The 22,492-nt window shown below is 40.1% G+C and overlaps 3 protein-coding genes across 3 annotated transcripts in view; 2 read left to right on the top strand and 1 right to left on the bottom strand.

Moving 5' to 3' along the window:
• Positions 1-5,334, top strand: part of LOC127653056 (eukaryotic translation initiation factor 3 subunit D) — a 29,184-nt gene extending 23,850 nt beyond the window's left edge. The window contains exons 14-16 of the mRNA XM_052139563.1: positions 2,024-2,216; positions 4,703-4,796; positions 4,903-5,334. Coding sequence (XP_051995523.1) covers positions 2,024-2,216; positions 4,703-4,796; positions 4,903-4,916 — 301 coding nt within the window. The 3' untranslated portion in view covers positions 4,917-5,334. The remainder of the gene's footprint in view (positions 1-2,023; positions 2,217-4,702; positions 4,797-4,902) is intronic.
• Positions 5,335-7,423: 2,089 nt separating this feature from the next.
• On the top strand, positions 7,424-13,727 carry LOC127652341 (GTPase IMAP family member 4-like). Its single transcript, XM_052138456.1, has 3 exons — positions 7,424-7,574; positions 12,715-13,506; positions 13,638-13,727. Exons 1-3 carry the CDS (start codon positions 7,424-7,426, stop codon positions 13,718-13,720), a joined length of 1,026 nt encoding a protein of 341 aa, XP_051994416.1. The 3' UTR covers positions 13,721-13,727.
• A 1,026-nt stretch (positions 13,728-14,753) lies between these two features.
• LOC127652340 (uncharacterized) overlaps positions 14,754-22,492 on the bottom strand; it is a 116,379-nt gene continuing 108,640 nt past the window's right edge. The window contains exons 4-8 of the mRNA XM_052138455.1: positions 16,826-17,413; positions 16,522-16,557; positions 16,305-16,400; positions 15,299-16,225; positions 14,754-14,781 (exon numbers count right to left, since the gene is read on the bottom strand). Of these exons, the coding sequence (XP_051994415.1) occupies positions 14,754-14,781; positions 15,299-16,225; positions 16,305-16,400; positions 16,522-16,557; positions 16,826-17,413 (1,675 nt within the window). The remainder of the gene's footprint in view (positions 14,782-15,298; positions 16,226-16,304; positions 16,401-16,521; positions 16,558-16,825; positions 17,414-22,492) is intronic.

Raw genomic sequence — 22,492 nt, 5'->3', positions numbered from 1 at the left:
TAGGAAAAACTATTTGGAAGCATCGCATTCACAATATAAAGCTGAACCCCTCCTCTTTTAAACTTAAAATATACAACTCTTCGGATATACAGTTTCAATTCAGTGTTTGACTTTACCAAAAGCTTAGTACACTACATATAATATTTGCTGTGTTTGTAAAATTATTACCTTCATCTGGGCATGAATCTGTGTCCCTCAGGTGCTGGAACATATTATATGTGTTCACCGTTTTTGCTGACACCTTTCGTCTGCACGTTTTGCATACTGGATACCCGTCTTCAACAACTGCTGTGTTTTAGATAGACAAAATGCTCCCAAATAGCTGATTTAATTAGCTCTGGGAGATCGCATTGTTCCGCCATGTTTTCATTTTGAGAGTTTCACGTGCCCTGAAAGTTCACGTTCTGCACGTGCCCCGCCTTATCTAGACAATCACCTCGTGAACTCAGTTACCATAGTAACAGCCTCACAGACCAGCCAGGCTGGTCAGAGTGCAGGGCACACGCACGGCGCAAGTAGTTAGACCCACACCGAAAGACTCATTTTTAGTACGTTTTTTTTAAATGGACAACATTGTTGTTTTCTGTTTTTAACTGTAGCTTCCAAATTCTTAAGGTTTAATAACCGTGACTATTTTATGACCATTGCGGATAATTGTGATATCGGGTAATCGTGACATCCCTAGTGGCAGCAGTCCAATGCATAAAGTCATGCAAAAAATGGGTCAGGAGCTTCAGTTAATGTTCACATCAACTGTCAGAATGGGGAAAAATGTGAATGATCTCAGTGATTTTGACCGTGGCATGATTGTTTGTGCCAGACGGGCTGGTATAAGTATTTCTGTAACTGCTGATCTCCTGGGATTTTCACGCACAACAGTCTCTAGAGTTTACTCAGAATGGTGTCAAAAACAAGGTCTTGTTGATGAGAGAGTTCAACTGAGAATGGCCAGACTGGTTTCGAGCTAATGGAAAGGCTACAGTAGCTCAGATAATGACTCTGTACAATTGTAGTGAAGAGTGTCCCAGTCGTGCTCAATGGGATTGAGATCAGGCTCTTCGCTGGCCATGGCAGAACACTGACATTCCTGTCTTGCAGAAAATCATGCACAGAATAAGCAGTATGGCTGGTGGCATTGTCATGCTGGAGGGTCATGTCCGGATGAGTGGGCGTCTCGCAGAGTGGAGAGTTAATTGCAATTTATTGCCCTGGCCAAATCTGCTGTCCTCATGTCTTAGGCATGTTCACGCAGATGAGCAGGGACCCGGGGCATCTTTCTTTTGGTGTTTTTCAGAGTCAGTAGAAGGGTTCTCTTTAGTTTCCTAAGTTTTTATTACTGTGACCTTAATTGCCTACCGTCTGTTAGCTGTTAGTGTCTTAACGACCATTCCATGGGTGTATGTTCATTTAATTGTTTATAGTTCATTGAACAATTATGGAGAACATTGTTTATAACCTTTACAATAAAGATCTGTAAAGTTATTTGGATTTTTACTAAATTCTTTAAAATACAGTGTCCTTCAAAAGGGTTGTTTGTCTTTTTGCTGAGTTTATATATAAAAAGTATTACTGAAAGTGTACTGTAAATAGATACGTTTTCAGCTGTTTTCGGTTTGCAATCAAGTTGCTCAGTCTGTCCTGTCATCTGCACAATTTTAACTTGTAGGTTTACAAAAAAAATGTACACAATCGCTCCATCACGTTTTGGCTGTGAGGTTTGTTGTGGGGTGCCAACTGCCCCCTTCTAAATGCAGTTTGTAAAGCACAAATGTACTTAAAGCTATAACTGCTATGAAGGAAAGGAAATGCATACTATTATTATGGAATTAACATATGGGTCAGCTGTTTTTTATTTATTTTTATAGTATAAATAACAATAAAATAATGCAATAAATCAACAGTCCAATTTTATCTTTTATCCCATCTAATTTCTGACCATACAACATATGCCTTTTTATGTGTTTATCTTTTAAATATTTAATTACAGAAGGCATATGGCTAATTAGGAAACTCCTCTCTGTAGGTACGTCTCCCGTTATCATGTCAAGGACTCATCTAGGCATGTAGTTCTGGGCACACAGCAGTTCAAGCCCAACGAGTTTGCCAGCCAAATTAACCTGAGCATGGAGAACGCCTGGGGCATCCTGCGCTGTGTGATCGACATCTGTCGCAAGCTAGAGGAGGGAAAGTACCTCATCCTTAAAGACCCAAATAAGGTAAGGAGGGAGCTGGCTGTTGTCCTTCCGAATTTACATGTACTGCAAAAGTGTAAGAAATCTTAATGCCCTTGTGTGAACTGAGTAGATTGTCAAAAAGGGTTTTGCCTTTTTGACCTGGACTTATGCTGCCTTCACGTGCTATCAGAATTATTGTAAACACAAATTTCCCAATCAGTAGTTCCACATGAACGACCTTAAATCGTAATTACGACTGGGAAGATAATTTTGATACCCGAATTTCTGAGTCGTCGTAAGCTTTTAACATGAAGGACGGTTTCTGTAGTGAATGACAGGTTTTAATAATTTTTTTGCAGCTAATTGTTAATGCTTGCAGTTTCGGTCATATTCATTTATGTATATCGGCAACCATTTGATGCATTTTGTAAATTTTTACACCGTGAAAATAGCTTGTATTTGTTCAAAATTCAAGAGTAATATAATAATAATTACTTTTATATAGCGCTTTTCTAGGCACTCAAAGTGCTTTTCATAGTATATGGGGAAACTCCTCAACCACCACCAGTGTGCAGCATCCACCAGAATGATGCATCGGCAGCCAGTGTGCCAAAACGCCCACCACACACCAGCTGTATTGGTGTAGAGTAGAGTGGTGTAGCCAATTCAAGGATGTAGATTATCTGGAGGCCATGATAGGTGTAAGGGCCAATAGGGGGAATTTGGCAAGGACACAGTGGTTATACCCCTACTCTTTACGAGAGTCAGGGCCTCGGTTTAACGTCTCATCCGAAAGATGGCATAATCGGAGGCGTTTCCAGCATTGAAGGACATCCGGGGCTTAGCCCAGACCATTTTATGCAAATACAGGGATTTTTTTTTTTTTTTTTTACAGTAACACTTTACTTTCAAAGTACATCTTAATTGTCTTAGACTTTAGTAGAACATAATGAACTGTTGTGTATTGGTATATTACATTTTATGTCAACAAAACAACTGTCCTAGAGAGTTCAGTCAATCTCTTTTCACCTGCTACTGTCGCTCTCCCTTCTCATCAAGTGTTGCTGTCTTTTTCTCTCTCCTTCCACCAGAAAGCTACCAGAGAGACAAAAGGTGTTTAATGTTAACTTTAGTTTAACATTATGTACACACACTCTCTCTCTCAACACACACACATTCAACATACACTATTCACCTCTTGTTGTCTATCTGGTGTCCTTCTCATTACTTGTTATATTTTACTCTCATCACTTGCCGTTGTCTCTCTCATCAATTAATTTGGTCTCATCACTTGCTGTTGTTTCTCTCTCTCGTCACTTGCTGTTGTCTCTCATCTGTCAAAATCCTTTCATTAGGAGCATTGGGATAAACAATGTTTCACTCTTAACTTTCTCTAAAGTAAATTGACTGATTAATTGTTACCAATTTCCATGCCTGATTCTGGCACTGCTGCTAACTCCTCAGTCTGTAGCTCATCTTTGCTACACTCTACAAAACCATTTAATCAAATCAAAGTGTGCATTTACTACAAACTAATATCACAAAACAAGTCACGCATACATTTTATGTTAATGCTCATTGGTTATCCTTAGAGAAAACACCTGATAAACAAGGAAAGTATTCAGTGCAGTGGGATAAAACTAGTGTTCCTGGGTACCTACAGCATGAACAATAGCAAGGTTATGTAGCCTACACTTTTCTAGAAATGGGCACATTATCTCGAAATGTGTAGCAGTTTATCTTCAAATGCGATAAGCATGCTGGTCCAAGTGCTAACGTAGCCTATGGTAATAACTAGCCTACTGTGGGTGAAAGCCAGCCAGATGATGATCTTCAGACATTAAGGACCAAAAAAAATGTATTCTTACCCACTGACTTCTTTTGGAAAAATCCCCAAAGCCTCATTTGCTGCTTTTTTGCTGTCTTTCCTGCTAACTGCTGTTAACTCGCCACTAAGTAACGTTAGTTGATGTCAACTACTGTGCTAGCTCCTCCCCTACCTGCTGCATATTCAACAGAGAGGAAGAAACGGAGTAGCCCATAGGCTACCGACAGCAAAGAAACTTATTCTATAGGCTAGATTATTTTTAAGACCCATGTCTATTTTTACAGGCTGTATGCAGTATGTGCAAAGCCAAAGCACAATGAAATAAGGCAACTTATGATTTTGGGGGTTTACATAGGCTATTGTCCGGTTTCATATTTGTCAGTCAACTTTTCAAAATACATTCGGGGCTACACTCAAAACATTTGGGCTGAAGCCCCGGCAAAATCGGCTAATGCCGCGTCTGAGTATGTGTATTAGGCTGTCAAAATAAAAGTTCTTCAAAATATGTATGAATGAACCTGGCATCGTCCATGTTTCCTGTTTTTTCCAACAACAAAGCACTTGAAAGCGATGTACTTGTAAATACCACAAAGAATTTAGAAAACACCTTGGAAACCTCTTCTACCATAATTTAAAGGGTTTTAAATGCTTAACACCCCAAGTGCTATAGACAAGTCTCAAATATGCATTTCTTTAACAGCAAGTAATTAGGGTGTACAGCCTACCTGATGGAACCTTCAGCTCGGATGAAGACGAAGAGGAGGATGATGAGGATGAGGAAGAAGATGAAGAGGGTAAGGATAACAGATTAGTAGTTTTTCACTTGAATGTTTATATCCATAATTTTTCATCCAGTTTATTTTTCTTATTTCTTTTTCTTTTTTTTGCTTGCTCCAACAGATGAAGACAGTTAAGAGATCATTAACTACTACAGCTGGTGGCTTTATGTGTTTTAACGCTGTCAGGGCTGAATAAAGATTGATTACCCATGCACAGTAGTAATGTCTGTTTAATCATTATAAACTCTGTTCTCTAGCTTGGAAACTATACAAATTACCTTTTCTTTTTGACTGTTCTGACATTGAGGGATGTAACTCTGGCTTAAATTATTTGGCAGTAGGGCTGGCAGCGGGGCTAAGAAACTTTTAAAGATATTATTTTAGGAGGGGGGAATTCTAAAAGACATCTGATTTTTATCATCTGGCCTTATTTCCATTTTTTGTTTCTGATTTTGGACACTTTTTCTCAACCTTGCCATGGACATAATGGAAGTGGTTTGAAAATGATTATATACAATATGTGTTGCATAATAAACATCTTCCTTCTGCTCATGTGTCCCTCATACCAGTTTAATGACTATAAATATAACATTTATGGCCGTTTTTATATGATGACACCACAGAAAGTCAAAAGTTGGCAGCTTCAAAATTGAGGTTTGAGGTATGAAAGGGTGTAATTTACTTTGTAGAACAAAAAATTTAGGTCAAGCCTGAACAGCTTTATCCATCAACTTTAAACTCCCTCACTTAGTACCTGTTGCGAGTAGCCATAGATTGCAGTCTGAACAATGGGGTGACACGTTGGGGTGGAGCAACATGTATGTAAGGTATGATAGCCTATTTTTGTATGTAATTCTTTTTTTTTCTTGCTAACTGCATATTCGGTTATTGTGCACTAAATTATTTGCATGTAATTGCATTTACAATGTAATTAACACAATTTCAGAGTTTTTTAAAATATATACATTTTCTCTGCAAAACAACCTTAAAAAAAACAGGAAAATGTGCTGTGAAATCCTGGTGGGACTGAATAACGAGAAAATGACTTGCAATTGAACCTAAAGATTCAAACTGAGATGAAGTAAAATATAAACAGTGCAGAGTAAAGATCAGTGACGAATCGAGAGGGAGACTCAAAGAATGGTGAAGCATCGAGAGGGAGACGCAAAGAACTGTGACTGATCAAGAGGGAGATGCAAAGAAATCTGACGACTCGAGTGAGAGCTGCCTGTGGCAGTGGCAGGTGTCCGTGGCGGCTCTCCCTGCCACAGCGAGATTTTACCCCCCCACTGCATTATATCAGGTGTGAGTGTTATTCAAAACCTCACTTCAGATACCTTTAGTATGAATACATTATGCAAATGACTATGTACTGTTCATAGCTTTACTCTGTGAATTTTATATATGCTATTTGTATTTGTCATTTTGTGATTATTTAGAGCTCATTTTATACTTAACATGTTATCTTTGGTTGTCACTATTATTGTGATTTGTATATCAAATAATGAGGTCCACGTGATGTATGGAGTTATGAGTTATGCACTACAATGCCATTTATCTAATAAGTCAATCGTGTGGCAACAGTGCAATTTATAAAATTATGCAGATACAGGTCAGGAGCTTCAGTTGATATTCACAACCATCAGCATGGGGAAATTTTTAGATTCTGTGATATATGGCATCATTGTTTGAGCTAGATGGGCTGGTTTGAGTATTTCTGTAACTGCTGATCTCCTGGGATTTTCACGCTCAACAGTCTCTAGAATTTGCTCAGAATGGTGTCAAAAACATCCAGTGAGTGGCATTTCTGTGGATGGAAACACCTTGTTGGTAAGAGAGATCAACAAGAACGGTCAGACTGGTTCGAGCTGACAGAAAGGCTACAGTAGATCAGAAAACCACTCTGTACAATTGTAGTGAACAGAATAGCATCTCAGAATGCACAACACGTCAAATCTTGAGGTGGATGTGCTACAACAGCAGAAGACCACGTCAGGTACTTTATTGGGCCCATAGTGTTCCTAATAAAGTGCTCAGTGAGTGTACATGTCTTGTTTCCATTCTAATTGTATGAATCTAATGGGCTAACGCATAATATGCACTGATAAAACTGTTATTGTAAATAATGAGGACACTGATAATACTGCAAAGATGGATGAATAAAAGTGTTAATGTTCAGAATACAGACAATGTGTGAATGGCTTGCAAGTGGCACATGAGTGACTGTGTACTTTAAAGTATTTGAGTAGATTTTATTGCTTTTGAAGACTAATTAAACAAAACAACTCGCTAATAATTGCATGCCGGTGTGTTCGTGATGACTATTCTTGTATTGCTTTTGAAGACTAATTAAACAAAACAACTCGCAAATAATTGCATGCCGGTGTGTTCGTGATGACTATTCTTACCTAAACAGAATTAGCTGTCTTCCTCAAAGTAAGTGGAGCTTAATGTCAATGTCCCACTTAACAATGACGTGGACTAATGGCAGTACAAGAAGGTGTTTAGCAGCCGGGTAAAGTTTTCCTAAAAGTTCGCCGATTTTGTATCAAGTATATCGGGGCCTTTAATGGTGTTTGGTCACTACTGTCTTTATATGCAGAGTGAGGCTTTAGAGAGACCGGTCTCTTCTCCGTGCGCATATGACCCTTGTCCCTTGCTCTCCGCGAGATGCCGAGCCACTGAAGAAAGCCACCACGCATGCGGCCAACCGTTCCTCTCCCTACATGAATCAAATCCTTATCTGCGATGCCCTACCTTCGGATCACCGTGAGGACATCGTGTTTACCTTAAGTAATATCACACTCCTCTTAGACATTTTATTTACAACATTTGTGTTAATTTTGGTTTTAAATAAACTCACTTTATTACAGCCGCTGTCTGTCTTCGCTTTTATGGGATGGATATTAGGGAGAAGAGTGAAATTGGCAAAAGGCAGACTCGAACGCGTATTGCCCGCACTAATAGTCAACTACGATACCAAATTCCACCAGTCAGTTCTTAGATATATACAGTCAATTTCAAATGTACATACCCATGTCTTTTTTTCTTCTTTTTTGTAGTTCTGACATGTGCCATCTAATTATTGGCATGCAGCCAGGCTGTATGGCCAGTGTTAATTATACTTAGTACAAATAAATATTTGACCATACTGGACCAGTGGTAGGGGGCCCCCTGGTTGTAGTGGGGCCCTATGCAGATGCTTAAATGTTGCTTATTAGACAGGGCCGCTGTTCTGGCAATCTGTGCTACCTGCTGAGGATGTGCTACCAGCAGTAAAAACAGTGATATGTTATGTTAAAACATGGGTAGAGCATGTCGGTATGTACTACAATGTGTTAACCTAGCACACCTTGTCAGGCAGATAATACGTATCAGGTTACCAGCATAACGATCAAATAGTGTGATTATGGTGCGAGGCTGTACTAAGCCCAAACCCTACCCCCAACCATAAAACTATGCAAATATAGCATTGGTAGCACATCTTGATAGGTAGCATATATTTTAAGGACACCTGTATTGACGGTGTCCTTGAATTTACACTAACATCCAGGGCTGTTAATTTTATGCATTTCCCAGATAATATGACAATAATACTATGGTATTATTGATGTATGTACTTTACAAGCGAAATGGCTTATCGAAACGCTTTCTGGGAAAAGGCTGAAAGACCCACTATTCTCCATAAGTTGAAAGAGATGTACTGTTGCCTTGCATTTGAAAAGATAACATATATCCTCAAAGGGCAAAAAGCTCAATTTGAAAACGTTGGTGCCCCTATATGTCATTTCTCAAACATAATGAAATTCACAATTGGAAGAAGATTTTACAACTTGATTAATATTATAAGCTTATGTATTTCATCTTAGTGGAAAGATTTGTTGACGAACATTTGTTTTTATGTGTGACATGTACCACCCTCAATCCCCCCACCCCCTGTCATTATATGCAAGAGTAATCTTTTATTTTTATTATTTGCTAGTTTTATTTTGTTATAGTTTATGTAAAATTAGTGGCTAAATTGTTGAAAAAATATGCAAAATGATGCGTGGAAAACTGTCAGCATTCTGAGTTTGATACATTGATAGATCATTCTTGTTAATGATAAGATGCATTGAACACTACTGCAGTTGATAAAAAAAAAAAAAAAAACACTTTCCCTTCCAAAATCGTCCTTTTATCGGCAAGAAAAATAGAATGATGTGTCAGAAATTGTAGGCATTCTGTGTCAGTTTGATTCATTCCCTGATACACCGTTAATCGTGTTCAAGATATGATGCATGGAGCACTGCTACAGGTTATATAGCGTTAAAAACACAATGTTAATTTTAGAGGCAAGAGAATTGATTTCTTGTCAAATTAGAATGATATTTAGTTTTACTGACAGTGCATCTCATCTGTACTCAGATATTCAAAAGACATGGCTAGTTGAGCAGTCCACCTGTAACATATGAGTGACAGCAGTAGGAATGACCACTTGCAACATACCTGTGCCTTCCAAATATTTCCTTCCAAAATATACCATTCACTGTGAGAGCTTTTGAGAACTGAACGATGTTGGACTAGCAAAACAAAAATTTAAATGTTAAGTCATTTTCATTGGAAATTCAGCTTGAAGCTATCATACAGCATGGCTATCATGATTGTTGTCCCCTTTGAAAGCTGATTTATCCCGTATGGAACACAAGGTAACGTGACCTGCCTGAAATGACACCACACTTGATTTCTGTTATAATTTACTCACTCGTCTTTCAAAACCTGTTTGACTTTCTTGCGAGGAACACAAAGGAGCTATCATACATTTTTTAAGCTGTGCTTCAATACAAAGAAAGTGAATGGCGACCGTAGTTGTCAGGCTGATGCTGATGATTTTCAAATTAATAATGACTTACATTTATATTCTATTCCTCACACAAACCAATCATATGCCTTGAGAAGAAATGGATTATAGTATGGGAATTTAAAAATAATTGTATGATTCTTTTAAGGTGCTTTTATGTCCTTTTTGGTGTTTGACAGCCCCTGGTCCCCATCCACTTGCATTGTACTGAAGAGAGCAGCATGAACATTCTTCCAATTATTAAAAGGTTTGGAACAACATGAGGCTGAGTAAATGAGTATTAATCCAGTGAGGTTTGATGTTAATCATTCATTTAAAAACATTTATAGACATTATAAATCAATTTAATATTTAATTTATGCATTGACTTTATTGCTCTTAAATTGAGCTTCATAAAAGTTCAGTAAGCAACAGGCTTGAGCTTCACAGGTTGAACTTTGGATATGAATGAAAGTAAAAGAGATTGTAAAGACAGCCTGATCAGCACTGATGCATGACTGCTATGACACCATACAGGTAAAGGCAACATTTAGATAAGAAGGAAGAATGATGTACCAGCAGTAACCAAAGATTTCCTGCTATAACAGACACTGAATCAATCAAGAGAGGTGTAATGCAGGTTACAATCTGTTTAATGCGACGAAGAAGAAATTATTTCATTTTTAGAGATGGCACATTTCACCTTGAAACACTGAACAGATTTTCAGAGCATGGAAGAGGCAACAGGATTAGTACATTGTCATGGTCAGTGAACTCTTTTGATATTTTACAATTGTCCTTTCACAGTAATCATTGATTTACTGTGGTATTTGCATTAAGAGTATTGAAACCACATCAAGAACGTTAACAATTTGATCAATGCAACTGTTTCTATCCAGCTATGGTATTTGTTATGAGAAATGGCTTAAACCCATTTAAAAACTTGCCTATAACTACAAATGCCACAACTATTGTCAAAAAGATATCTCCCCAGATCAAAGTCAAGAAGAGCATTTTTACATGAATCTACAACATCCCAGCTAAAATAACATAGCTAGCACAGTTAGTGTTTCTTGGTACTATAATAAAACCACTGCAAAGTTTATTAAGCAATAACAAAAATAATGTATGTTTAAAAAAACGTCTAAAATGATCAGATTTCTTTTCACTGGCACCCATAGGATCCTAGTTATTCAACTGCATGCTGCTTTAAGCAATTAGTGTCTACAGATCGATTTGTGCACATAATGAGAGTATTCAGGGGAACAATAAACGCAACAATCAGCTGATGTTACAGCCGAGTACATCATGTGTTTTTCTTATTGTTGTCTTTACCACCACATTGCTATAGCAATTCAGACCAAACAACATGAATCTAACTTAAATTTTGAAAGCGATATAACTGTTTAAAATAATGTGTTCTGTGATTTACTGTAAATAAATGAATATTACTATCATTAACCTTAAATTCAATACCCCAACATGTGCTTATCTTTAGTTGGAAAATATTTGTCTATGAAAATGTTCATATGAAAGGATTATTTTATGCATATATAAACCTGAAACAGCTGTATGGCTATCTTGTGTGATATTACAGATGTTACATTTATTAAGCATTTACTTTCTTTCTCTTCCCTTATGTGTTATCATAACTGCTAAGCGTCTCACTCCCAATAAATGTTTTTATCATGTTTGTGTAAAGCACTAATAAATAAAAGCCCATTATAAGTATTCATTCTAAGCAACAAAATTATTCTATTCATATACTGTAGCAATATATTATGTATAAAACAGGTGTTGTTAATGTTGTAGTTACATAAATCAAACTTTGTTTTAGTTCAGGTCACGTAGTCAAACTTAGAATTAGCTGATGCTCATCTGATTCATGATGTCTACCAATACAATTCAATACATGTTCTTAGGAATTCCGAACTGGCAATCTGTTGCAAATCTACAGTTTCTTCAATGTTAATGTGTCTTGGGATTTACCAAATTAATATTTATGTATTTGAAGTTCGATCAATAAACATTTAATCTATACTTTGCAAATGAACAAGTGTACCATGTTGTAATTTTCACATGAAAATAATTATCATGTAATTTAATGACTGCTGTCAAACATATGTCCAGTCAGTCATAACCAAAGAATCAAAACACCAAAATAAATAAAGACACTATTGTTTTTGTCAAATATGATGATCTTACATTGGTCAGATCTTTTTGTTTTTCTAAAATAAACATGCCACAGATATCCCATTACCATTAATCTAAATTCAATATAATAGCCAGACAAAAAACATGGAAAATTGAAAGAACAATCATTGTCTAGATGTATACTGTAACAATGTTCTTTTTGTCACACATCATGAAAGCCCAAATGTCTGTCCCCTTCAGTTTTTTGGCTGGTGGATATCAGGGCCATAACAAATGTACAGTAGACATTGAGGAGGACATGTCCCCCCAATATTCATAATTGTGGTCTACTGACATGGGGTGTACATGAGACATTATTGGTCATTCAGTGTTCCAGTGAAAAAGACTAACAATAAAGAGGTCAGAGATTTAAAATGCGCTAACAATATAACAACATTAACTTACAATAGTCAAAGATTACTTCTCTGTTTGCTCACGTCTTGTCAGTGGTAGACTGCCTTGCAGTACATTGGGCTCTTTCATATTAATTATGTTGTCTGCATTCACTCGAACTGATTTGCTGAATCAAAACGTGAACTGTGACGTGAGCGCAAGTCAGTGGGATTAGCGCTTTTGAGTTAGTTCTGCCACCTACCAAAGCAACCAGCTGGCAGAGGCTTCTGCTGGATTTGAAAGGCTTTGTTTTAAGCAAACAACTGCATTTTATTTCCCGCTTGCACTACAATTAAGCAAAATATACATATTAAAATGTAATTATTATTTCTCAAAAAGTGGGGGGATGAATTTAGTTATTTCTAAAAGTGAGGGGGACATGTCCCTCTCAGTTAGAATGGTTCCCCTAATAAAATGTATAAAAAGGCCTATTAGTCACATTACAGTAGTTAAAGGGTGTATAAGATCAGATTTTTCAGTTGTTCTCAAAAGAAGTAGTAACAGTCTGCCTAATCTTTTTTCCAACAGAACACAGTCTTAATCTTTCTGACTCACCTAAACTGAGACTGATCTTGATTGGGGTGAGAGAAGCTGGAAAAAGTGCAGCTGGTAATGCCATTCTTGGCAAGAAAGCTTTTGATCAGGTTGGAGTGAAGACCAGAGTAAGTGTCTCTTGTCAGGGTCTAGTGAGAGGTCGACAGGTGCTGGTGATTGACACGCCAGGCTGGGAATGGTTCAACATTAATGGCACCCCAGCATCAGCAAGTGGAGTTAAGAAGGAGATGATCAGGAGTATGAGTCTGTGCCAGCCTGGAGCCCATGCCCTGCTTTTGGTGGTGCCACTGTCATTTTCATTCTCCAAGCATGAGCGGTGTGCTGTGGAGGAACATATAGAGCTGTTTGGTCCAGAAGCTTGGAGTTATGCCTTGGTCCTCTTCACCATTTTAGACAGAAAACAGTTGTATGGCACCAGCATTGAGCAAGAAGTGGAGGAGAATGAGGAGCTACACAGGCTTGTTGGCAGATGTGGAGGTCGTTTCCATGCTCTGTTCAGCAAATATATGGGGGTTGAAGACCAGGTGGCTGATCTTCTGGCTAAGATCCAGAATATGGTGGCTGCCAATGGAGAAGTTGTGCTCTCCAGTGAGAAGATCCTGGAACAGGCCAGGAGGAGAGAGAGAGATGAGGAGAGAAGAGAGGAAGAAGAGAGGAAGAAAAGAGAAGAGAAGATACAGAAAGTAAGAGTGGCACTAAAGGACAAGGAAAAAGACAAGGAGTTAAGAAGGTTGAGAAGGGGAACCAACAGGTACACAGTGGACAGTAAGTATAATATGATTGCCTTTTCTCAAACTTAGACAACATTGTAAGATTGTTTTGAAAAGGAGCATTAAGAAGTCATACAAAAAAATATAAAGATGCTTTATGTGGAGCATGTTTTTGATTTTTTACAGATGTGGAACAGAAAGACTCAACTAAGGTCAATAAGAGCAGTGACCTCCCTGTCAGAGACAGAAAAAGCTGCAAACAACAGTGAATGAAGGGTCAAGACAAACAGGGCAAACTAATCAGATCCACCCTAGCAAATCCCACAACTCACCACCAGAGGCAATCCTCGCTTTCCACCTGTAACTGATCCATCCTGCTATAACAACAGAGTGCATTCTAACGTTTCAGTCATAAAATTAAACTTTGAAGATTTCAATTAATTTATTTCAGCATAATGAGTATGGTGAAATCAGTATAACAACAAAGCCATTCTTGAGAAAATCGAGAGGAAAGACACCTACATATTAAAACTACATTCACTGTACATTTTAAACTGTTTAGAATGACATTTCATGAACATGTAAATGTGATCCTATGCTGGCTTATTTCATGTGATTCTACTGTACAAATGCACAGAAGGTTTGATTTAATTGTGTTTAGGTTCTTTATTTACATGATGATTTTTAGAATAAAAAAACAAAGTTTAAGATATCAATATGGTTACATCTCTTTCAAAATATACTGTATTGTTCTGACTTTTCATTGTTCAGACATTGTTGTGAAATTGCTGTCATGGTAACAAAAATGTATTTTACAACATCATGAAATTTGTTTCAAATCTTTAAAAAAAATCCTTTAATAAAAAGGATATTCTGAGGTGTGCTGTTACATTTTGATATTGATTATACAGCACATTATGTTATTAAAATGCAATCAAATTGTAAAATGCCTTAAGAAAACTTTAATATTCAAAAACTAGGAGGGTTTTTGTGGGAACTTGTTTTGGTAAGTCTTTAGTGAAACTAATGTATATGTTCATAGTCAAGACAGGTTGTCTTAGTCATGTCATGTTTGGAAGTCTATTCATATTTTAAGTTCCTTATTTAGTTTATTGAGTAACTTTCTGTTCCTTTTTTATATATCTGCAGCTCTCACAACTCAGTTCACAGAGTCTGCACATTATGAATAATGTGCCACTAATTATAATCTGCAAGATGATCAGACTTGTTTTGCAATAAGGGTTTCAAAATATTATCTTATAACAAGTTAGAAGTGCCATTTTGCTTGTCTTCTGTCAATGTTTAACTGAAACTCCTGAAGGTCTCCACCCTTAAAGCAAATAAAAACAAACAGACAAATTATTCAACTCCAAAGTACAAATGAGCTGTTACCAGACTGCTTTTAAAAATATAAAAAAAACTCTCCATTAAGAATCATAGTCTTGACACATGACATGCACAAACATGATTGCTGCTCCAAATCTTTTGAAGATATTTGTGATATGAAATTGTAAATCATATGTACGTGTATATACGAAGAACAATGAGTTACAATCTTAGACCTCCACCAGTGTTTAATGACTTTTAAATGATATCCAATAACTATTAAAATCAGGCTAAATTCTCAAGTGTATTAATGCATATTATTATTAATATGTGTCCTGGACCACTGTTCCAGGCAACCATATGTTGAAATGCTATATATATATGCAGATATTAAATTGGAATGCAAATATTAAATGCTCATCTTAATTCTCAATCTTGAGCAGTTATTTTTAATATAAACATTTTATTAAATTGCCTTTATTTTCCAATTGTATATCTAAAAAAAATATAAAATATAATACAGAAAGAGCTGCTCCAAAACTTCCTGGCTCTTCCTGAACCTCCATATTCCTATGCATAAGGAATCATGAGTCATCTGCCAGGCCTCCAGCTCAGATTTCCACAGAGCTGCTCTGGAGCGGATGAGCTTAGAGGCCTCACTCTTACTCCCTTTTGCCAGACTTATACTGTCTTTGCAAATAAAAAAGACATCCAAGCCAATAAAGAGGGCATTTAAAGTTATATAACCAGCTCTAGCAGACTTTGAGAGTGCAAGCGGCGTCCCTTTTGCCAGCTGCCCAATGTCAGGCAGGTCTGCAGCTAGCTTGGGAATGTTGCGAGCACTTTGTGCTTCCTGAAGCCCTACCTTGGTTACAGTCACAATCACCTCTTCACTTTTGAGCACTTTTACAGCTGAAGCTGCATCCACCAAGGCATCAATACTTTTGCCCACTGCTCCAACACGGGCAATCAACTTCACAGCTCCAAACATATCGACCACATTAGGCCCCTCTAAACGCTCCATACTGCTGGCCTTCTCCAGACAGTCTAGAATCTTCTGCACATCATCCATGTATCTCTGGAAAATGCTTTGTGCATTTTTCCCGTGGTGATTGTTGACTGCAGCTTCAGTAATGCCTGTGACCAGACTATTGACACCACTGGTCACCCCCAGACTAACCCCTGTTATAGTGAGTGCCAAAGACACCCCTGCAGTGACAGGGGCAAGAGCGAGACCAACAATGGACAAGACACCTCCTGCTAACCCCACTGAACTTCCAGCCACAGTGGAGATACTGGCCCCCATCTTCATCCTGTCCAGTTGTACTGCATTGCCCTCCAGATCTGACAGGAACTGCTCCATTCTAGAGTGACGCTGACTAAATAAACCAATGAAGTTCAGAGCATTTTTCTGAAACATGAATGTCAGCCTGGTATGCTGGTCCATCCTGGACAGGAGGAAAAAAGACAGAGTTGAAACAGAAAAAACAAACTGATTTCGATTGAAAGGAGTAAAAGAGGTTTTACCTTATTTCCCATAACTTTTTTAAATGATCAAGCATTTTTTGCATGGAGTTTTCACTTAAGTTCAAACTGAACTTCACAACTTCACCATTCTTCCATCTGTAAGGACACAGATACACACTTAGTTATAACATTAATTGACTCATCACAGTTTCTTTAATTCAAACTTGAGTAACAGAAGAGAACATGAACATTAAACATGAACATTTCTAACACTCACTCATGGAAGCCTCCAGACCACAAAACACTATTGGATCTGTGAGAAAAAATAAATAAATGGCAACATTTTTTACAAAGACTTTTCAGATCTGATTATAAAAATGCACCTTAGATAATTTATTAAATGTGATCTTTTTGTGAAAATTATATAATTAAATTACTCTTCAAATTTGTTCTATTAGATATTTATTTCAAATTATTTCTCTCAAATTGTAAAATATATGTATTATTCACACTGATATGCAAAGATAATCAAACAACTGTTCTTTTCTAAAGGACAGTATCACAAGGAGTTCAGAACTAACTTTTTCTCCATTCGTTCACAAAGCTGTTTTGTGATGCGAATGTATTTGTCTAGTTGAAAGGCCAAGACATCCACATTACTGAGTACAGGAAGGAAGAAATCTTTTGAATTTCTTTTAAAGTGGATGAGGAGAGGGCATGCCATTCTTGCAGCTGTGATGACCGCTCGCACACTTGCAGGGCTCTCTCCCTTCGGCAGAAAACTCTGTCCAGTGAAGACAAATAATGATGTGACTGTTAACTTCTCCACTGCATCCAAGAAGTGGTCAAGTTTCTCCAGCCCCTCAAGAGTGTCATTCAGGATGGCACCCAGTTTTTTCAACAGCACCTGATATCTGGAGTCAGCTGTGACCTGAGTTATACCACTCCACAGGTACATCCCAAAAGCTTTGGCTTTGTTTTCTGAGCGCCTAACATGGTCAAACTGAAGACTGATTTTGTCTGCCTGGTCCTTGATGTCTCTCATCTTCTCGAGCTCTGTCTCTCTCTGAAGGGTCCATTTATACTCTTTATCACAAAAGTCTCTCACTGTATGAATGTAGCTGAGTGTGTCCACAACATAATCTGACAGTAGGATCTGTAATTGTTCCCTGTGCCAAAAAGTTAAATCAGAGAAAGTTAGTAGCGATATTGCCTTGGTGAATAGAAAGGTGATTAATATATGACCCATCATTTCAGCCTTCTTTGGTCATGTGTCATTAAATCTTAAACTACTGGTAGACTATCCTGATCATAACTGTCAGATTTTCTGAATAAACGGCACTATGAGAGTCTTCCTACCACACAAAAACAAAACTATCCTGCAAATTGGGTGTAGTTCCTTGAAGAAGAACATAGGTTGTGTTCTAGTCTTGACCACAGTTTTTGTGCACTTAATTAGGGATGGCTAACTATACAGGTTTCTTGATTTGACTCAATTCCGATTCACAATCTGTCGATTTGATTCTAATTTCGATACAATTTGATTCTGATAAATTTGGGTATATTTCAGTTATAATGTCCATTTGGCTCATATATAAAAGAAATGCGCTCTTAGCTACTGCTGTTAGTTTTACTACTAACTTGGTACATTACGAAAATATGTTCTGTAACTGTTCTATAACTTTAAAATATGTTCTGAAAGTGCTGTTCACAATAACGTTGTTGCATGTCAGAAGCTGAAGAAGGATGTTTTATGGGGCCAAGAATAAACATGCTGGCAAACCAACACCAACAACAAAGCCAAAACCCTAAGTTATTCAGACCAGTAATTCAAGCTGGATGGTTAACTTGTTTTTCAGCATTCAAGTTTGTATATGTTATGATAGCTCACCTGAAGAAAACAGTGTTTACTTACTTAACCTATATTAAACTGGGCTAACTTAACACTCATGCACTGTTCGGTCATTTTTGACCAAAATCAATTTAGTTTCTTCAATAAAACTGGTTTCCTTTATCTGAAGGGTACGAGACTTGGTGCCGTTTCTTCCATTTGATACCTGAACACACACAAAGAAATTGGAGTTGATTCGATGAGTCTAAGTGTTAGATACAATTGTACTGTTCCCGGTCAAATGTGACCACCATAGGAAATTAATTAGAAACTAAATGCATTAGTTTATGCAAATTACTAAATGCAAATTACAAAATAAATGCATTATTTATTTGATAAAATAAAAAAAAAAACAGCCACAATGCAGACAAAACACACAGACATGAAGACTACCAAACATCAAGAGTGCAAAACATACACACACACACACACATGTTGGTGCATCTATCATTATGAGGACATAACGACTCGGTTACTAACGTAACCTCGGTTCCCTGAGAGGAGGGAACGAGTATTGCGTAAGTAGCTTACGCTATGGGAAAACTCCCAGTTTCTCGAGAAATATTGAAGTCTTTATGTAAAACGCATTGCAGCTGCACAGCAGACAGCAATGAGCGAGGCAGCTCGTTCATTGGCTGTGCTGCGGCAACTTGCTCGAACCAATGGCAGGACGACTCTGTACACGCGACCAATGGGCGCGCACTTCGCGCTCGCACGCTCAGAGCCCGCCAAGATGGCCGTGGCTAGGGCTATGTATTAGGCGCCCCGTCATGAGAGTTCTTTAGGTTCAATCGACTGAAGCGAACTGACCAAGCACAAGCACGGCAGCTTACGCAATACTCGTTCCCTCCTCTCAGGGAACCGAGGTTACGTTAGTAACCGAGTCGTTCCCTCTCGAGAGGTCTCTCCTATTGCGTAAGTAGCTTACGCTATGGGAACACCATGCAAAACGCCGTGCGTGCTGACTTCGCTCTATAAAGCCAGAGGCAGATGCCTGAGAATTAAAGCAAAGTGATTATTCAACGAGCCGGCCAACGGCGAGCTATATAATGGGATAATACAGAGCGCCTTTGCCCCAAGGTGGCCCATGGTGGGGCGCTCATTGTAAAAACACAAGCACATATCTTATGTACTGATTTTTTCTACTTACTGATATGCATAAAAAACCCTCTAAGTCAGTCAGAGACGGAACTTATAAGGGAGGAGATAATGCTCAGCAAATACATACTCCAGTTCATACTACAGTCAGGCTGATAGAATGTTGGAATGCCATGAGGGGACCTGTAGGTTATAAAACCTGATAAATGTCGAAGGCGAGGCCCAGCCTGCCGCCGCACAAATATCTTCAATGGGTATCCCACTCGACCACGGCCACGAGGAGGCCATGCTCCTTGTAGAGTGAGCTCTGACGCCTAAGGGGCATTGAAGGCCCTTGGCTTCATAAGCCAGCGCTATAGCATCCACTATCCAGTGCGATATTCTTTGCTTTGAAACTGCGAGACATTTAGAGCGGCCGCCAAAGCATACGAATAATTGTTCCGTCTGTCTGAACGGGGCAGAACGTTCCAAATATACTCTGAGCGCCCTGACCGGGCAGAGTAAATTAGCGTCACTTTCGTCTGCTGGAGAAGATAGCGCTGCCAGAGATATAACCTGTACTCTGAAGGGTGTGGAGAGCACTTTAGGAATATACCTGTGTAACTCTGCAGTTGTTAGGTCCAAATTCCAGGCAAGCAGCGCTTGATGACAGCGCGTGCAGGTCGCCCACTCTCTTGACTGAGGCGAGCGCCAGCAAGAGCGCGGTTTTGAGCGAGAGCTGTTTAAGGTGCACGGTTCTGAGAGGTTCGAACGGGGCACTCTTGAGTGCGTCCAGGACCGTGGCCAGGTCCCAGATCGGCACCGAGGGGGGGCGAGGAGGGTTCATCCTCCTAGCGCCTCTTAGGAAACGAATGATTACGTCGTTTTTCCCTAATGAGCGTCCCTTGTCAGGATTGTGTGACGCCGCTATGGCAGCCACATAGACTTTGAGCGTGGAGGGTGTGCGGCCCGCCTCCAGCAGCTCTTGCAAGAAGGCGAGTACACTTGGTATCTCGCACGATTTGGGGTTCAAGCTCTTGGTATCACACCAGTCACTGAACACTTACCACTTTTGGGCATATAAGCGCCTCGTAGAGGGCGCTCGCGCCTCAGTGATGGTTCTCAACACTCCACTGGGGAGGTTCTCGGGAACCCGTTGAGGGGCCATGCATGAAGGGCCCACAGATCGGGGCGGGGATGAAGAATCATCCCGTTGGCCTGCCTGAGGAGGTCCAGCCTCAACGGAATCGGCCATGGGGCAGATTGCATCATCTGCATCAGTTCTGGAAACCACGTCTGGTTCTTCCAGAGTGGGCCTACCAGGAGCACTGCACATTTCACTTCCCTGATCCGACTGATGACCTGAGGTAGCATCGCGATCGGGGGAAAAGCATACAAGGGGCGGTTCGGCCAGACTTGGGCGAGCGCGTCCGTGCTTTTTGAGAAGAAAAGAGGGCAGTGCGCATTTTCCCTGGAGGCGAAGAGGTCGACCTCTGCCTCGCCAAAGGTTTGCCATAACCACTGAGCCGTCAGGGGGTGGAGAGACCATTCCCCTGGGAGAAATTTGTCTCTGGACAGCATGTCCGCTCCCTGGTTCAGGACGCCTGGCACATGCGCTGCTCTCAGCGAGCGCAGGTTGTGCTGTGACCATAAGATGAGCTCCCTGGCCATAGAGTGCAGGGAGCTCGACCTGAGTCCACCCTGGCGATTTATATATGATACTACCGTCATGTTGTCCGTTCGGACCAGGACGTGTTCGTTTTTCAGGTACGGAAGCAGGGCTCTGAGAGCCAAGGCGACCGCTTTCATTTCCAGACAGTTTATATGTAGGCACTTTTCCGGGTTTGACCAAAAGCCGGAGACAGGCCTGCCCTCGTAAAGGGCCCCCCATCCTATTTTGGAGGCATCTGTCGTGATCATTTTTCTCCGTGTGTTCACGCCCAGACTCACGCCGGTTTGATACCAGTCGACGGCTTTCCAGGGCGTCAGGGCTTTTATACAGCCGTGATTCACTGTGATTAAAAAGTGGCCCAAGCGCCATGCGTGAGTGGGGACACGGCTCTTGAGCCAGCGTTGGAGAGGACGCATGTGCAACAATCCTAGCTGGAGTACAGCTGATGCAGAGGCCATGAGACCGAGCATCCTTTGAAATCGTTTGACGGGGGCGTGCGCGCCCGCTCTGAATGATGTTGCAAGGCGCCGAATAGCGAGCGCGCGCTCTGATGAGAGGCGCGCCGTCATCTGCACTGAGTCTAGCACTATTCCCAGAAAAGAGATATTTTGGCTGGGGGATAGCACGCTCTTTGCAAAATTGATTCTCAGACCCAGGCATTCTAGATGGCTGATAATCCAAGATCTGTGCGTTGTTAACTGACTCTCTGATTGTGCTATGATTAGCCAATCATCGTGGTAATTCAGTATTCGCACTCCCCGCTGTCTCAGGGGGGAAAGTGCTGCGTCCATACATTTCGTGAATGTACGGGGGGGCCAATGATAGGCCGAATGGTAGTACTGTGTACTGGTATGACTGTCCCTCGAAAGCGAATCTTAGAAAAGGCCTGTGATGAGGAGCTATCGGAATGTGAAAGTAAGCGTCTTTCAAATCCACTGATAGAAACCAATCCCCGGGGCGAACTTGCGCGAGGATATGTTTGGTCGTTAACATTCTGAACGAGCGAATCATTAAAGCTTTGTTCAGATGTCTGAGATCTAGGATGGGGCGGAGGCCACCGTCCTTTTTCGGGACGAGAAAATAGCGGCTGTAAAAACCCGCCTTGCTCATAGAGGGAGGGACAGTTTCTATAACGCCCTTCTCTATCAGTTTGAGCACCTCGGTACGTAGAACATGTGAAACATCTTTCCTCACTTTCATCTCGACCACCGCTGAAAAGCCCATTTCGGTATGTCGGGGATTTTTTCCCAGGCTTTTGCTCGCACAGATATGGGCTGAATGCTGGCTGGGGGCGTGTCGCAGTGACGTATGGGCCCCACCGTCGAATCGCCCTGTGCTAACACTGAGCTTTCAGCTCTCAGAAGCGCGGGCGCGCGCTGAGCAGCTTTGTTGAGTGCCGAATGCAGGGGTGCGTGTGAGATTACAGGCACGCGTGCTATCTCTGTAATGCTCGCAGCATGAGCTGGAGAAATGTTTGAAACTGTATCGACAGTGTTTACGGGTGGGGGTGCATACATTGTAATAGGCACGCGTGCCACTTTCATAAAGCTTCCCGCTCTTAGCGGGGAGTTTCTTGGCTCGCGCGTCGCATCTGTGATGCTTGCGGCA

This window comes from Xyrauchen texanus, chromosome 12 (genome assembly GCF_025860055.1).
Source record: "Xyrauchen texanus isolate HMW12.3.18 chromosome 12, RBS_HiC_50CHRs, whole genome shotgun sequence".
Lineage (NCBI taxonomy): Eukaryota > Metazoa > Chordata > Actinopteri > Cypriniformes > Catostomidae > Xyrauchen > Xyrauchen texanus.
The sequence above is the reverse complement of the archived record's forward strand: the minus strand, read 5'-3'. Positions and strand labels throughout refer to the sequence as shown.